Raw genomic sequence first — 18,236 nt, 5'->3', positions numbered from 1 at the left:
TAAAATCTTATTTAGATATGAAAAACAATAATTGCACCATAATAATTTCTAATAAGTTTGTTAAACAATTTGTGTTCTCATTGTGTAATTATCATTATTATCTTTCAATATTTTTATTGTCATCGACAAATGAACACAAACCTATAAAAATGTGAAAGTTTTTGAATTTACTTCCACGCTTAGTCCTTAAATGGATACTTCAAGCAGCACAGAGAGCAGGGAGAAGTATCTTCTATTAGTTGACTTTTTAATTTCAATTCAAAGAGTCAATACCAATAAAAGGAAAATTTAATTAGTCACATATTAGTGCGATGTGCACCGAGAAGGATGTTCGCTGTTTGAAGCTTGCCCCAGTCAGACAGTCAGATTTAATTGTTGGTGCAGTGCTGCTTCCCCACTTTCTTGAAAATTCCGCAAAATCATAACAAACAAAGTTATGGAAACAATTAAAAAGCCATAAAAATCAGATTCGCTAATTTGCTCTCATATGCAAGTGGAGTCAAGTTTTGAGATACTTAATGGTTTGTGTTTAAAAGAGACTATGGATGGCACGGCTTCAGGAAAGTAACTGCAATTTGTATGTACGTGTATTGACTCATTTTATATAGACTATGGCTTTTGCTTTTAGTCCTTCAAGTGAAACATTCGATTACTCTTACATGTACTTGTCATCGAAGATATGAAAAAGTTAGCAGTAAGTATCTATGCCACTTCTCAATTATAAAAATGGTTTTTATGATTGCATGTGGGATGTACAAATGCTTTAATAAATTAAATTAGTATTATTACCTTTAGAATAAAGAATGTATCCTTTTGATATTTTTATATTTCTGGCATACATGGACAAAATCAATAAAAGACAATTGAGATGAAAGCAGACATATGTAATAACGTCCATAGAATCTGAACACCTAATAATTCATTTCATTCTGCTTGAACTGCTCGGCATGTAAATGACTATCTTCTCTTCCCTCTCTGTTAAAGCTATTCCATACTAAAAGTCAAGTAACCACGGTCGTGAATCCATTCTTAAATTGTTCCAATCCAATTGTTCGAACCTTATTTTTTATGACAATTTTTCATTCTCAATATAGAGTTACTCTGCTAATGGGCGACCTCTCATTAGAAAAAGATGAATCACTTATATACGTATGGATGCTTTATGATAGGTAATGAGTTATCCTTCCACTTCCTTAATTTATCATAATTAGTCATTTTTATTCCATATTCTTTGCGAGTAATCTAGAGAGAGAAAATATAGATCCGTGCTGTTGAATTTAGATAATTTGGGAGATTGTTCGTCCTTACCAATGAAGAGTCTGACAAACTGTCATAGGGTACTTAACGAAAACTGTGTTTTTTCTGGAAGCTACAGTAGGACAGTCACAAAGAAAATGCTTAATATTTCTTTTTCTTGTAAGTTCAATAATATTCATAATTCGATTGAATAGAAATGCACAGTTTCTCTGTAAAGGTTCTTAAATACTTGTGACCAGAAAAGTTTCTGTTAATGAGTTCTTAGAACCTTGTCTACTTATATAAAGTTTAAGTCGAATGAACATGATTTAAATATCTTCCACTTATTATTAGTTAGCTGAAAAAAATAAACGTAGCTACTTCTCTTAGAGATCACAAGGGGAGCAAAAATCGGAATTACTAGAAATATATCTATCGAAGCACCTCGGTGAGCCAAATCATCTTTTTTTGATTTTCTTTACGATTCTTATTTTCTGGAATTTAGAAGAGAGAGGGCTGAATATCAGTCAATTCAGTTAGTTTTGATTGTTGAACAGAGTATCAAACAACTTTAATTGCTACTTGGCTGTCAGTAATAATGGCTTGCAATTGGTATGGCTCAATATGCTTCTCTAATCCTGATGTTAAAACTTAAGCCTCAAAAACTGTGTGATATGTTGTAGCATTTTATGTAAAGGAACAACATAAATTAATATTATAAGTTTCATGATCGTTACAAATTTTTTCAGATTAAAGCTATATAAAAGCTATAGTTTGTCTTGAAATTGGTAATATATCATATAGAAGATATCGTATTAAAACTATCCAATAGTCCAGCTGCTTTGAAGTTTTTGCGTTTAATCTATGCATCTCAGAACAAAATATATACGCAGTTCAACAGTTTTTTCTTCCGGTCTCAGAGGTAACGCTATCAATAGTAATGCGAATAATGATTTAGCTACTTAGGATACTTACAGAATATATTCGAAACATATGAATAATCTGAAAATGCAGCTTGCATTAGTAAAGTATTGTTAAAACGTTCAAGTTCAAAACAACTAAATGAAAGATGAGAAATATATGCTAATTAGAAAATCAAAGCATTTCATTAGGATGCATTGTAAGGATAATAGGTTTTTTAGAAGGGGTGTTGTCTTTAACCATACTTAAAGATTTATTATTCCTTCTAATGCCTCTTACCGCAGCTGTAGAGAAAATACAAATAATTTTTCTCACCTAATTTGTCAGACTAGCAAATATACAGCGTATGTTAAATATATTAACGACTTACGCCCTAAAAACTTTTAAGCAACTATACAGCCTGAGTAGTTCGAAGGTTTATATATGATACTACAATAATGAATTTTTTTTTGGTTTTTAATTTATTTATATTTTTACATTTATTTGTTTCATTTACAATATAATTATTTTTTTTATAATTTTTTATTCATTATCTCAAGATTACAAAGGTTGCTATCTGTAGGCCGTGTGCGTAAATTGAAATTTCCAAGGGATTTTTAGCACTGCACTTATGTAAATATTTATTTATTTATTTATTGCACTTGTTTATTACTTTTTGTTAAAAGTTTTCAAATAAATTTATTTATTTATTTATTTATTAAACTTCTTTAAAAATTTTCACATTAGTAACAACTAATTTACTTAATTTTTATCTAATTCTGGTAAATACCCACATTCGTTGCCATACCGACATAATTTACTATTTCCCTCAATTTACGAACAGTTTACTCAAACTCGCACACGGCCTAAATGTCTTAAAGTAATTTACATTTTGCGGAAAATTACTTACGAATAAAGTGGAGTTATTTCAAAAATATTCTTTTTCCTTACTACCTACTAAAACTAATATTTGTTTTTTTAGTGTAATATAGTGAAAGTAGAGACCAATCTTTAAAATTTTCTAGCCGTTTTCTTTATTAAATTTTCTAAATAATTTCATATATTTCACATACTGCTAATATAATGATTTTATTTCAGCTTTAAATTAAATGAACGTTGTCATTACTAAATGCTATCTGTATTCTTTATACTATGAGTTACTGTTAATTTTGATATGAATCAATAATAAATTTTATATAATAAATATTTCAAACATAATTGAAATTATTGCAATCCACTGAAAATTTTTCTCAGTGCTTTCATCTGCGTTCATGTGAAAGTCTGACAGCTTGGTGTCGCTGCTAACGCGATAATTGTCAGTAGAGCCAATCGCACAATAATTCTTTCTGTCAAAAGTTCTTAGTGCCGTGCGCGTCCAAAGTTTGTGATTGGTAAATAATCATTGAAATGTAATAACATCTTATAAATAATATTAAAATTATTATTGATTTTTAAATCTCACGAATGTGATAGTATTTATTACATAAATAGTTTGATGTGATTGTGTTAAATTAAGAAGCTATAAGCATTTTAAATTTTTGACCTTTCTACTCACTTGTACAGAAGTGTACATATTTAATTACAATAAAATATTGCATTATTTTAGACCGATAACAAATTAATTGCTTGTGTTACAGATATATAAACAAACATGCCTGAATTAACTGAAATCAAAAATGATACCGTAGAAGCCACTACTCTGCCCAGTGCTAGCACTGCAGCTACCGCTGAAGCCAAACCAGCTGAGAATGTACGTCTAGAGGATGACGGTAGTGACAGTGATTCGGAGGATACCATTCCTGAGTTGGAAGACGCTGGTGCTGGAGCTACACAGTTGGGTGGCGGTGCTACCGGCTTGCCAATTGATCTCGTATCCAAAGCTAAACAATCTCGTGGTGAAAAGAAGGCACGTAAAATTATGCTTAAATTGGGTCTCAAACAAATTCAAGGTGTCAACCGTGTAACCATACGCAAATCCAAGAATATTCTTTTTGTTATAAATAACCCGGATGTCTACAAGAATCCACAAAGTGATACCTACATTGTATTCGGTGAAGCTAAAATCGAAGATCTTTCACAGCAAGCACAAGTTGCCGCTGCTGAGAAATTCAAGGCACCTGAAGCTGCTGGCGCTTCTGATACTATTGGTGCTGCTACGTCTGTTGCGCCAATTGCAGAGGAAGACGAAGAAGAAGTTGACGATACTGGTGTTGATGAAAAGGACATTGAGTTGGTTATCACCCAAGCTAACACCACGCGAGCCAAGGCTATACGTGCGCTTAAGAACAACAATAATGACATTGTCAATGCCATTATGGAGCTTACTATGCTTTAAGCATAGACGAAGGCTCCTTTGTGCATTTGCAATACCCGCCCTATTATACTAAAATTACAAGAATTATTAAAAAAAAAGTTTAAAAGTAAAAAAAACTTTCTTATTCAAACTTGTTAAAGAAATGAGTATTTAAAATTAACAAAATAAACAGTCAAAATTCATGTTTATATATTATTTTATATTCCTTCTTATTTTTTAAAAGATATCTTGTGGGTTAAAATAGCAAACGATTATTGATTTATTATTTCCATTGTCTTTACAAAACGATATGAATGGTTCTCATCATGTGTCCAGCTGACAGATATTTTAATATTTGTGCAAAAGTTGGCTTCACGTTTTAAAACTATGCTTCGAAATTTCCAGAAGATTTTTGCTCATTTCACACATGACTTCAAAGTGGAATCGTAAAGGTAAGTACATAAATACGAGATTACGTAGAAAAGTTTTTCTATATCGATGGTTTACAATAACCGTCAAAGGATGACGTGACGTGACGGTGCCAAGTTTCCAACCCGTTTAAAACGTAATCTATATCAATGGTTATATTTTTATTGTTGTCGATTTTTGTCTAAACTTATTCACAATTGAGTGGATGTGATGGATGATAAAAATATTGTTTCACTAAGAAAAGGCATTAGCATTCGATGAAAGAAATAATGACGAATCCCAATATGTCTATTTATCACTTTGTTTTAGAATAGTATAAAAATTTGTTCGGTTAAAGAACTGACATCTAAATTCCAATAAATATTAAAAATTAAACCTATTTTTCTTCCCTTAAGACTTGTCATTTTTGGGACCACGAAATCATCTCCAAAAGTGGAAAAGTTAAAAATCGAAGTATCGTGCATCTATTTAATATATTAGCTGTAAAAACTAACGACACTAGCTTGTTAACCAATAGATAATTAGACAAGAATTTGTATTGTCGTTTTCAAAAAAATATATATACTTTACAGGAAATTTTGGGTCTGAAAAATTTGACGATGTTAATATATCCTTTATACTCATTATCCGTAAAAGTTTAGCATATGTGCTTAAAATTTTTGATAGCGTTATTATCCTATGTTATTTGTTAATTCGCAGCTGCATTACATGACAGTTAAGAATGATCCAATAGTTACTCTAGATTCTATTCTAAAGACTTCTAAGGCAAAGTTGTAGGCCTCACGATTTATCTTATACCACAAGACCGACAGTCCGATTTTTACTTTGTCATGAGATGTGCTTTTACCTTTTCTATTTGAGACACTTATTTCAAATCAGACTCACGTTCCAAGAGGTTCAGTGCTTTCTCGACACTATTATAAAGTTTTCTAAGGCAAGACTGTAGGCGATTTATCTGCTACCAGAATGCCGATCGTCCAATTTTTGTTTTGTCATAAGGTGTGTTTTTACTTTTTTCATTCGAGCTTATAACTCATTCGAGTTATAAGAAAATGAATCACCCACCTTCATCAGGACTCGGTTTGATTTCAATTCTATCCCTTATTCAACCCTACTTCCGAATTCCCTTTATCATTGCCGATTCACATCTTAGCCTATATATTTGTCTTGTAAATCCTTCCATGTTATCCGCTTTCCACATTTCAGCGGTTTACAATAACAGCCACCTTTAATTGAAAAGGATATCGTTAGGTTTATCAGTAGCCATAATATTAATTTCAGAGCTTTAGATTTAGCTGCTTTCTCCATGTGTTCGTTTCTACTATCGTTCCTTCTGGTAAAAATAAGAATTATAAAATTAATATTGAAAAAGTATCGTTTTTTTTTGCTATCATTTAAATATATTTGGACACAATGAATATACAAAAAAATTTTACTAATAATTTATTTGACCAAAAATACGGTACGATTTTACACGATAATATAAAATTAATTTTAATTAAACATTGGGATAATATGAATAAAAATTTAGTTTTTATGACGGGCTTATTAAACATTAACTACGACACATATAATTTATTAATTGCGTTAAGATTCTTATAACTTAATTTAGGTATTGATTAATTCCAAATCTCAGCTAATTAATCACACATCGGTTATTCTTGATTTAGGTTAATATAATGAGATTAAACTTAACAATATTTAAACATTATTTGAGTTTTAAGTGAGATTACAGTTTGGGCTTACAAAGAGAAAAATTAAATAAAAATGATATATATATAGTTAAAATAAATTTATATAATTATAATAATATAAACAAATTAAAATAAATTGACAGAAAATTTGTTTAAAGATGTTCCTTTTATCACCCATTTTTTATCCTGTTTGGTTGAAGTATAAATGTATTTCTGCCGCACTATAGCTTTTTTTTTATAATAAGTTAAGGAGTGTATGTGATGCTTAGTAGTTTTATATATTTTATACAAGCCATCTTATTTTTTATTAAATTTTTAGCATACATTTCATTATTAAACTATATTTGACATAGGATTATTATTATTATTTGTTATAGGCCACCATATCAATTAGGTACTTAGAATTACTGTGGTTTTCAGTTTATATTAATATTTTTATCATTGAATTTTAACCACTGTAAGCATGTTTCCTTCATATAAATTTAATCAAATTACATTGCGGTTATTTAAATTATACTTAATAACATTTATTTTGTTGATATGATAGTAAATTTTTATTTGAGTTAAGTTTGTTGAACAAATTCCCAGTATTTAGCCTTTTCTTCAGTATCTTTTGCTATGTGTTATTCATCTATAAATTATTTTATTTAGTACCAATAAATATACTGGTACTTTCAGTTTGTGGGATTTGAATTGATCTAATATTAATTTTTAAACCATATAATTTAACGAACATAGATCATTTCAGGTCCAGTTATTCTAAATACATATTCCGTTTTTATATTTATTTATAATTTTTAACTGATATTAAATTAGTTTCAAAAAATCTATACCATCTTCCATTTTAGATATTCTTTTCTAATTTTGTTTAAATTAAATTTAATGTGCATATTACAAAGAAAAACTTTTAAAATCAAATTACATTAAGATATTGATTTTAAATATCTGTTTAAGAAATTAGGACTCATTATGGTTATCTTAGCATTTGATATCAATTCACTTCATCCACATTTCAAAGTACTATTTCCTTTTTGTAAATTTAAGCTTTTATATGTTACTTTCCTGTTTCTTTTTGAATCAGATATACCGGTTCAATTATAAAAGAAAATTTACTCCAGTTCCAGTTTTCGGTTCGACAAAATCAACAGATTTTTTTGGTTTCCAGCTTGAATGCTTTATTATGTTTGGAAAATTCTATATTTTATTTTGTTAAGTGGGTTAATTTAAAAGTGCTCGTATGCTTGTTTTTAGTTCCTTCAATATTTTGTTATCTAGTTTTTATTGTTGTTATTCTGAAAAAGCATACAATTTTAGTATTATGTGCTGTGTTTATATATTTTTGAGATTCATTAATATTATTTGCGATTTAAGTAATATATACATAAACTAAAAATTCATTTTCTTGATATATACTTCATCTTTATGTATACATTATTTAAATGTATACTCTATCTTGATATATTTTTATTCTTAATGTATATATCATCTCATTGTACTCTTTATCTTGACATACACTTCATCATAATGCACTTTTCATCTCGTTCTGTACTTTATCTTAATATTTACTTTATCACAGCGTATACTTCATCTCAACTTATAATTCAGTTTGATGTATACTTCATCTTGATATATAATTATCCCAATTTTTGCTTATTTATATATGAATTATATTAAAATTCTTTTGTGTACACGAATTACTTCTCTTTAAGTTCAAATTAGAGATTTATTGAAGTTTAGCATAAGTTGATTATTTTATCCTGTAGCGATGTTAGAAAAGTAATTATCAAATTGGACTGCATATTAGAGATTAGTATACGTTAATAGTCTTATTCTGTAACAATGTTAGTAAAATATTTATGGACTTGGTTTATTCCTTATTAATTATCAAATTTTTAATATATTATATTACTTCTATTTTCTGTTTGACTTTTAATATATCTTATTATTTTCGGAAGTAAGCAAATTTCTAGTTGATTTTACCGCCATTTAATTTTTTTTAAAATATTTCCTTTAATGGAAGCTCTTTAATATTCTTGTCCTTGTAATATTTAATGGAATTAATTTGGCATATTAATTCACTTAAGTTTATTTATTTATATTTATCGGAATTCATTATATTTCATATTAAATCTTGTTTTACTCTATTTGGCATATTAATCCACTTAAGTTTATATAGTTTTTGTATATTTCTCAAATATTACTTTTTTGCTAATTATAACGTAATTTTTACTTCCTTCTATTAATTATCCAATTTAATATTATTTGGCATTTTATGTCTTAGTTTCTCCATATTTTTTTCTTATCATAGAAGTGCTTTTAATTTTTACATGCTTTTATTATTTCTTCAGTTTAATTAACTTGGCAATATATTTTATATTTGATTTGGTTTTTTTCATATTTTTTTCTTATCGTAGACGTACTTTTACTTTATACATCCTTTTGTTATTTCTCTATACTTCTGAGGTTTGACATCCTTTTATTATTTCTCCGATTCTTTTTAGTTAGCAATTTGATATATTTGACTTAGTTGTTTCAATTAACGACATGACCTTAATAACTTCTAATAGCCCTCATATATTAACTTGGCAATATATTTTATATTTGATTTGGTTTTTTTCATATTTTTTTCTTATCGTAGACGTACTTTTACTTTATACATCCTTTTGTTATTTCTCTATACTTCTGAGGTTTGACATCCTTTTATTATTTCTCCGATTCTTTTTAGTTAGCAATTTGATATATTTGACTTAGTTGTTTCAATTAACGACATGACCTTAATAACTTCTAATAGCCCTCATATATTTTGTGTTAAGTACTGTTTAGGAATCACTCAAATCACTCGAATTTCCTTCGTCCAATCTAAGCATACGTGCTTGACTGCGTGATTGCAAATGTATGTCGGCAGGTTGCTGCAACCATGGCTCTCCATCTGCTTGCATATGACACGGATTTTTAACAACAATCTGGAATTTCATTTTCATTTCAGTAATAAAAATAAAAACTAAATATTAATAACAATTTATATATATTTACTCTGATTTGCTTAGCTTGTCCAATTCGTACAGGCTTACTAATGCCACATTGTAGCTGTGCCATGTGGAAAGAAGACACGATACCAAAAACTTCTAAACTGCTGTCTGAGATGCAATTTATCATTTTAACATTTGAATCTGCATTCCAAAGTGCTATTTGAAATTAAATTTAATTACCAAATTTAATGGAAATGTGTAAACCTTGTTCTTAGGAGTAATTCTTTCTTTACCGCATAATTTGCAACCGGCGCCCCAAGAATCAATGTTAAGAAAAACAATAGACTGCAGAGGTGGCAGCGAAATCATTTGACTATCCATATAAAGATCGAAGTTTTGTTCAATATTCTCGCAATCCCGTTGAACTATTTGTTGTGTACCAAAAGTAAAGTAGAGTAGCTTAAATAAAAAAAAACTCTTTATACTCACATAGTTACAAAAATTTTAATATATTAATTTATTTTTACCTTATTAAAAAGTCTACTGCTTAGCACATAAAATCTCGACTCACGCGTCTTATGAAAATTATACGTTACCAGCGCGTCAACACCAATACTAAAATAGTTATAGACGTGTATAGTTTTCATGGGATGTCTTTTTATGGGTAAACGATAATGTAGCTTTTCAATTTGTAAATCATATCGATCTAAATTAATACCCCGTGCACGTTTTACCTATTAAAATATATTATTTTAATTGCAGAAAAAAAAAAGAACAAAAAATAATATTTTCACTTACATTTTTTAATATCTGTATAGGATCTAATTCCGGTGGTTCTGCTCCCCAACCAAGTATACGTGACAAATCATTTCCAGTGCCAAGTGGCAGAATAGCTACTGCTGGTATGGGCTAAAATAAACTTTTTTCAATTATAAAAAATTATTTCCTATTCTCACCTTTACTGCATGCACACCTTTATGCCTAAGCTATATATTGTATTCAGTACCCAACCAATTGTACCATCTCCTCCAGCTACAAGTATACGGCATGGTCGTGGTTGAGCTTTAATGGCCCATTGTAGAGCATCATGTGGCCCACGTGTGCAGAGTTGCATCACTTGTAATGGATGCAAATATCCACGTAGTAGTGATAACACATCTGCCGCAGTGCTGCTGCCAGATCGTGTATTTGCAATAACAATAAGTGGTTCCCAATTTTCGATATCTGGTGGCTTTATACCAGCTAAATGCAAACGTACAGATTCTCGAGTGCGTGCCGCAACAACGGAATATGGTGGAAATATTAAATCCTTAAATTCGCCTAAATCACATTTGCCTCTCACATCCACTTGTTTATAGCAATTGTTATGGTATGAACGTTGACACCAGCAACAACGCCAACCAAATAATCCAGGTGTAGCCTGGTAGTCGATTTCATCATTGCAAGCACTGCACGTAATTCCTAATGGTAAGTTTCCATGTACCCAAAGATGAGTTAGTGATGTTTCATTACGCAGGAATTTATCTTTACAGCGATATTTGCTGTCTATTAGTTTGGTACAGACAGGTGCGGAATGGGTGCATAAGCCACAACAATCGCAAAACAGTCCCGCAGAAGGTGTGAGCAATACTTCACATGCATTGCAATAGCATGGCTAAAATAATTTATATTTTTTTTTGTAGATTGCAATAATTTTGTTTAAAAAATCTATAAATACCTTATTTAGAATTTTAATAGATTTCCAACTATGACGTGTTTTTCCTGGTATACAGACAACATCCTCCACTAATAAGCTGCGACAAAAGAAAAACAACGCAGTTAAGGCCAGCAAAGAGCCTATTATGGCTTCAGAACCAAGTTCTAAACTTGACCAATTCATTTCGTATAAAAGTAGAAATGTTTTATATATATTTTTAACATAATTCTAATAATTAATTATGCTTAATGCGTCTGCTAACACTTCAACGGCACAAATATAAATACTTTTTAATAAAAAATAAATCAATAAATGACATTAAATGGAATTATAGAATTACAAGATAATTGCAAAGTTGTCATGTCGTGCACTGTACTACCGACCCATATGTTTTTCGTATTTGTTTACGAAAGGCAACCCCAAAATAGTGCACTTTTAATTCTATTAAAATATATATAAATATATTTAAAATGAGTAAATATTTTAAGTAATAAATAATATATACGCTAAAAATAAAAATATAAACATAAATTCATACATTAAATAAAGTAATTTAACTTTTTATTTTTCACATATAAAATAAACACAAAAAACGTATAGTTTCAAAAATACTTTTTTGACTACACAACACCCTTTTATTGCATTTGATTGTTCTGTTGCCGCTTCCACGTGCTGTGTATGAAGCGTTCTGATAAATAAGTTTTTATTTAATTTGGCCTTAATAATTAAACAAATATACAATGGGACGAAAAGCTGAGTATGATACGAAAGTCAAAAAGGGTCCTGGTCGTAAGGCACGCAAGCAGGGCGCTCCTACATTTCCAAAAAAGTCTTTTGGTAAGTAATAAAATTACATGTGCATTAAGGAGAATTAATTAAACGTATTTTTGTATATATTTAGCTCCTCTGGATGATGAAGACAAGAAATTATCACATCGTCAAAAACAACGAGTGGCTAAAAGAGTTCAGAAAAAAGAAGTTCAAAAAGCTAAACAGAAACAAAATAAAGCAAATAACAAAGTAGCAAGTAAACAGAAGAAATACAACAGCGACAGTGAGGATGAAAATGAAGCTGATATACAACAAGACCAGGGTCTTAATGGAGTTGCTAAACAGAAAAAAATCAAAAAATTATTACCAACAAATGGATTCACTGACGAAAATCAGGAATGGTTAAAACCCAAACAGAAAAAATCTAAAGCACAAGTTGAAGTTAGTGAAGAATTTAATAGCGACGACGAAGATAATAGTGATGAACATGATGATGAAGAGCTGTCTGATGGTGACAACATGGAAGACGGTGATAATATTGAAGAGGCTGAAGATGACAGTAGTGGTGATGATGATGATGATGATGATTTCGAAAATGAAGCAGAAGAAAACGAAAGTGATGAAGAAAACACTACTGACAAATTAAAAGTTGGTAAATTGGATGATCTTTCTGACGAAGCAAATTCAGATGATGATTTTGATATATCAGAAGATGAGGATGCATTAAATAAAACAAAAGCTGGAAACGATTCTGATATAGATGATGATGAGGATGGTGATGAAGATGATGATCTCTTGCCTATTGAAAGTGCAAATAAAAAGCTTAAGCAGCGTGAGAAAAAGGAAGCTAAATTAGCTGCTGCTGAAATGCAAATGTCAATTGATAATCAAGAAATATTTCGGTTTCCCGATGAAAATGAAGATCCGGAAAAGGAAATTACATTGCAAGAAGTTCAACAACGCATAAAGGATATTACTTTGGTATTATCGGATTTCAAAAAATATCGCCAACCTGATAGATCACGTCCAGAATACTTAACTTTGTTACGTCAAGACTTGTGTTTATATTACAGTTATAATGAATTCTTAATGGAAAAGTTAATGGATATGTTCCCTTTAACAGAACTGATGGAATATCTAGAATCGTCGGAGGTAAATATCATTTAACTGTATTTTATTTATTTTATTATTTCAACATAATGCTCACTTTAATCAAAACTTAAGTGTTTAATTAATTATAATTTTTTAATATTTTTTTATGATTTTATTTTTATAATTTTATATAATTTGGTTTTTTATTTTTTACACCAATGCTTAATTTTTAAATTTTTATATCTTTATTTGCTTATTTAATACTATGCTTACACTTATAACTTTCGAATATCATTGGTACATTTTTGTATGGATTTAGTGTGAAAATTAACATTAATTGCTATTCATTTTTGGAGTTAATTAGAGTAATGTAAATGTACTGTTAGTTTCCTAAAGAACGGCCGGGTCTACGTCCCGGAGCCACTTATCACCAGCCAGGTGCTGTTCGACACCTCCCAAAAGGATTTCACAAGTAGGTCCCAGCGGGTTACAACAATAACAAATGTACTGTTGTGGTATAAAATATACCATTTTAAAATCGGTTTTTCCTTTACTCTGTCTTATATTCAATTACTTCTTAAGAATTAAAATATTTGTACTACTTTTCATGCTTCTTCTTAGATTAATTATTTATTCAAATTTATAAGGCTTTGCTTGCTATTGTTATCAATTAAATATTATTACCATTTCATTTGTTTATATTGTATCACACTGTTGAAAATACTTACGTATTATTTTTATAACCTTTTTATGGTCTTAAAAAATTAAATTAATTTTTATAAAAAAATATTTTAATTAAACTCAGGTGGCTCGACCATTGACAATTCGTACAAACTCTTTAAAAACACGTCGTAGAGATTTGGCTGCAGCTCTCATTAATCGGGGTGTCAACTTAGATCCTTTAGGAAAATGGACTAAAGTAGGTTTAGTTATATATAATGCGCAAGTTCCACTTGGAGCTACACCAGAGTACTTAGCTGGCCATTATATGATACAAGGGGCTTCGTCTATGCTTCCTGTAATGGCGTTGGCGCCACAGGAAAATGAACGTATTCTAGATATGTGTGCTGCACCTGGTGGCAAAGCATCACATATTGCTTCAATAATGAAAAATACTGGAGTATTATTTGCAAATGATGCTAACCGTGATCGCACTAAGGCTATTGTAGCTAATTTCCATCGTTTGGGTATTATAAACAGCATAGTAAGCTGTGAAGATGGTTGCAAATTTCGATCTGTAATGACTGGATTCGATCGTGTTTTATTGGATGCACCATGTACAGGTACTGGTGTTGTAGCAAAAGATCCAAGTGTCAAGACGACAAAATCTTCTGTGGATGTGCAGCGTTGTTACAATCTACAGCGCAAATTGTTACTTACAGCTATTGACTGTGTGAATGCGAAATCAACTACTGGTGGTTATATAGTGTACTCAACATGTTCAATTCTACCCGAGGAAAATGAATGGGTAGTTGATTATGTACTGAAAAAGCGCAATGTTAAATTGGTACCTACAGGACTTGACTTTGGTGTAGAAGGTTTTACCAAATATCGACAATTTCGTTTTCATCCTAGTTTGAATCTTACTAGACGTTATTATCCGCATACGCATAATATGGATGGATTTTTTGTTGCAAAATTCAAGAAGTTTTCGAATACTATTCCAATAACAAAGGAAGAACAAGAGGAAGATGAAAAGCAACTGGACGAAGCAATTGCTGCCACATATGGAGACAGTAAAACCAGTACAGAGAATACAGATAATGCAAATGAAAGTTCTGAAGAAACCGTGCCTAAAAAACCATCTAAGCGTGCAGGTAAACCATTGCTAACAGAAGTAGAGCAGGATATTAAGAAGAGAAAATTGGAACAAGGTAAAAAGAAATATGTAGCAAATGTTTTTGAGAAACCTATTAAAATAGCAAAGAAAAAGAAAACTGAAGAAACGGAAACTAAACATATCTCACCGAAAGAAAAATTGGATAAAAGCGCAAAGTTTAAAAAACAAAACAAAGTAGCTGAGAAGAAAGGGAACCTTAAATTATCAGAGAAAAAAATAGATAAAATGGAAGAAGTTGTTAAAAAAGTAACTGAAGAAAGTGCCACACAAAAAGATGGTAGTAAAAAGGAACAATCAAAAAATCAAACATTAAGTAAAAAACTAGATAAAACCGTAGACAAAAAGAAAAAAGTAATTGAAGACGTTCCATTACTTGAAGGAAAACCTATTAAGAAATTAAATAAAATAAAACAGAAATCCAAACAAATTGGACAAATCAAAAATTCTAAAGTTAAAAACAAAAATAAATTTAAAAAGAATTGATTTTTTTTTTTTGTAAATTTTTATTTGTAAATTGAAATATTTTCATTTTTATTATTTTATTATTAAATAATAGTTACTTTTAATTATGAAATAAATTAAAATGTTCAAAACCAAGCAACAATACTTTGTTCTTATTTATTAACTTTGACCCGCGTTGAGTAATCTCCGCCAGCCAGCCCGATTAGTTGCTTGCTGTCTCCATTGGGTAATACCGAGCTCCCCCAAATTGTTGGTCACTTGGTCCTTCCACCGAAAATGCGGAAGTCCTCTACCGCGTTTTGCACATGTGGGTACTGAATCAAACACCTTTCTAACCGAAACACTTTCTTACATTCGCACAACACGACCAAGCCAGCGAAGCCGCTGAATTTTTATGCACTTAACGATGTCAATGTCCCGGTATAGCTCATACAAGTCATTGTTCGATCTTATTCGATTTTCGTCGCCAACGCGTAAGGGACCATAGATCTTCCGAAGAATTTTTCTTTCGATTGCTCCTAACACCTTCTCATTACTGTTGGTAGTTGTTCAAGCTTCTGCACCATACAGCAGGACAGGCATGATAAGAGATTTGTAGAGCGTGATTTTTGTTTGTCAAGAGAGGGATTTATTTCTCAACATCTGTTGGCATGAGTGATTCTTCGTTGAATCTCTAGGCTGACATCATTTTTAGTGTTAAGGTTTTTAGTTCACTATTTATTAACTAATTTTGAAATTTTTGATCGTTCTCTTCTTAAATATTTTGATTATATCAACTATATTATTCGATATGATTCGATTATTTGTTTTCATAACAATATGTGTCTATTTAGTATATATTTTTAGTATAAAGTAGGCATAAATTCTTGGAGAAAGATATTTTTAGTGGAATCATTTAATAGCAATTATATGCGTAGGTAAGCTAGATTTACGTCGATCTGATTCTGATGTTTAGACAAATAAAAGGTATGTTTATGTTATTGGTACCAAATAAGCAAGGAATAAAAAAGTATAGTTTTAAAGTAAAACTTACCGAAATGTTTCTTTAAATATCTAGAAGTATTAGAATTTAGTCAAAAATTTAGAACAATTTTAGTCACATCGTTTAGGAGTGCTGATACAGAACCAAGTGCTCATGTCTCCGTCTTAAAATAGAAATATCTTAACAAGAAATATTTTAGTCTCTTGGGTTCTCTTTGGTTATTGGCAGTTGTTACTATTAAAGATTAATTATGATCGCGGCTCTCCCTACCAATAAAAATAAATAAAAAGCGATGTCAAAAAATCATCATAGCAGTAGGAAAGTTCCACAACTGAAAACATATGGTCATATAACATAATATAAGTGTCTTATAACTCATCCTTTTTTTTAATTCAAAGAAATTGTATTTTACTTTAGAGATAGTAAAGTAAATATGACTACTACGTGTTGTAATAATCGGCTTATTATCTCTTTTAGGTTAGTAATCATTTGCGATTTGGTTTTCTGGATTGGTAATAAAACATAGTAATTCAAGTGTATTTTTTCGACAAATTCCATTGATAAATTAATCTAAGTTAAACTCGTGTGGATACGCAACAGTAAGGTAAGTAATAAATATTTAAATTTTGTATTTAAAATTATATGGGAGTTATTCATTTAAACACTATCTAATGGATTATCTTAAGCTACCATATATTACGTCTTTCTTTTATATTTATCCTCTACTAGGAAAGATAATTATATAAAGCTAATTCGCACTAAGCTCGTACTTGGTTTGTGTTTTTCAGTTCAGTTTTTAAAATTTGCTATAGCTTAAACGACTTTGAACTTATGCATATTAATACGGTTGTTTTTAATTTTATCTTTTATATTTATTGAATTTTTTGATATATTCTGTTTGTTTATGATAGATCCATATGTGAAAAAGAGCTATTTAATAGTCTAGTATGATCAAGAAAATTTTTTAACTTTCTCTAAAGAGATTTTGGCACCATTAAATGCTTTGGCTGTTTCATGATCTCTGGTGATCAATCCTGGGTTATGGTCAATCCATGGTTCGTTCACAATTTTGAAACCCTGCTAAATATTTTTTGAAAAAGTCACACGATAATGCTTATGGCCGAGTGTGAGTAATCGCACGGATATGTTTTTGATGTGCAAATATTTATGTGAAATGCAATATATCCATTCAGTTTAGCTACTCACAGTATCACCAGTCTCTTCAAACTTCATTTGTATATTGCTGAACATTTTATCATCGATTTGTTGGGTGACGACCTCTATTGCGTGATCTTATATTTCAGCTGGCAGGACCATAAGGAATTACTTGTTAATCAATAATTGGTCTAAAAATAATAATAACATTCAGAACTAATTGTTTTGCTTTTTGCAAGAGAATCAATCAATAAAACTTCCTGTGCTTCCCAGAAATCTGATGCCATAACCTTTTCTCCAAATTATCTGACTTCACCTATTGTGGTGTTGAACAACCAGCTTCAGTCCTCTGTGAAATTTCTTGTTTTAGTTTAGGATCATGATAGTAGATCCAGAACTCATTCATACTTATAAAACGACGAACAAAATCGGTTTCAATCTTCTTAAAATGCTGCAGATTAAGCTGAGAAAATTATTATCGATACAGTTTTTGTTGAATTGCCAACTTTTTGAATTTATTTTATATACGTAACTTTTCTCTTAAAATATAGACTACTATGATATCACCAATATCGCGCATAGTCAAACTTGTATTCCTACGAACAATATCTTAGACATTCTCAATAGTTTCTAGTGTTGTTGCATTTTTTGGACGTCCACTACGTGGTTCATCTCCAACGCAACGTTTAAACTCTAAAACCTATCGATGCATAGTTG

General features: G+C 30.2%; 4 protein-coding genes across 11 annotated transcripts in view; 3 read left to right on the top strand and 1 right to left on the bottom strand.

Moving 5' to 3' along the window:
- Positions 1–3,426: 3,426 nt before the first annotated feature.
- On the top strand, positions 3,427–4,645 carry LOC119678707 (nascent polypeptide-associated complex subunit alpha). 2 transcript variants are annotated; one of them, XM_038090699.1, is made up of 2 exons: positions 3,427–3,527; positions 3,774–4,645. In XM_038090699.1, the coding sequence occupies exon 2, from the start codon at positions 3,788–3,790 to the stop codon at positions 4,469–4,471; it is 684 nt and encodes a 227-aa protein (XP_037946627.1). In that variant the 5' UTR covers positions 3,427–3,527; positions 3,774–3,787; the 3' UTR covers positions 4,472–4,645. The 2 variants fall into 2 exon arrangements, with proteins under 2 accessions (XP_037946627.1, XP_037946628.1); XM_038090700.1 differs by having other exon boundaries at positions 3,451–3,545.
- A 4,014-nt stretch (positions 4,646–8,659) lies between these two features.
- LOC119678706 (diacylglycerol kinase epsilon-like) lies at positions 8,660–11,550 on the bottom strand. 5 transcript variants are annotated; one of them, XM_038090695.1, is made up of 8 exons: positions 11,239–11,548; positions 10,495–11,175; positions 10,320–10,430; positions 10,049–10,255; positions 9,815–9,980; positions 9,586–9,737; positions 9,326–9,515; positions 8,660–9,101 (listed from the first exon to the last, which is right to left on the bottom strand). In XM_038090695.1, exons 1-7 carry the CDS (start codon positions 11,398–11,400, stop codon positions 9,372–9,374), a joined length of 1,623 nt encoding a protein of 540 aa, XP_037946623.1. In that variant the 5' UTR covers positions 11,401–11,548; the 3' UTR covers positions 8,660–9,101; positions 9,326–9,371. The 5 variants fall into 5 exon arrangements, with proteins under 5 accessions (XP_037946623.1, XP_037946621.1, XP_037946624.1 ...); XM_038090693.1 differs by having other exon boundaries at positions 8,660–9,515; XM_038090696.1 differs by lacking the exons at positions 8,660–9,101; positions 9,326–9,515 and having other exon boundaries at positions 9,608–9,689; positions 9,762–9,980; positions 11,239–11,550.
- A 291-nt stretch (positions 11,551–11,841) lies between these two features.
- LOC119674604 (25S rRNA (cytosine-C(5))-methyltransferase nop2-like) lies at positions 11,842–16,890 on the top strand. Its single transcript, XM_038085749.1, has 4 exons — positions 11,842–12,054; positions 12,119–13,140; positions 13,886–15,360; positions 16,842–16,890. The coding sequence occupies exons 1-4, from the start codon at positions 11,958–11,960 to the stop codon at positions 16,888–16,890; spliced, it is 2,643 nt and encodes an 880-aa protein (XP_037941677.1). The 5' UTR covers positions 11,842–11,957.
- LOC119678702 (diuretic hormone receptor) overlaps positions 16,883–18,236 on the top strand; it is a 77,960-nt gene continuing 76,606 nt past the window's right edge. For all 3 annotated transcript variants that reach the window (XM_038090690.1, XM_038090689.1, XM_038090688.1), the window contains exon 1: positions 16,883–16,968. The gene's annotated coding sequence lies outside the window, so the exon portion shown is untranslated. The remainder of the gene's footprint in view (positions 16,969–18,236) is intronic.

This window comes from Teleopsis dalmanni, chromosome 2, assembly GCF_002237135.1.
Source record: "Teleopsis dalmanni isolate 2A chromosome 2, ASM223713v2, whole genome shotgun sequence".
In the NCBI taxonomy this organism is placed as follows: domain Eukaryota; kingdom Metazoa; phylum Arthropoda; class Insecta; order Diptera; family Diopsidae; genus Teleopsis; species Teleopsis dalmanni.
This window is presented reverse-complemented; position numbering and strand designations above follow the sequence as displayed.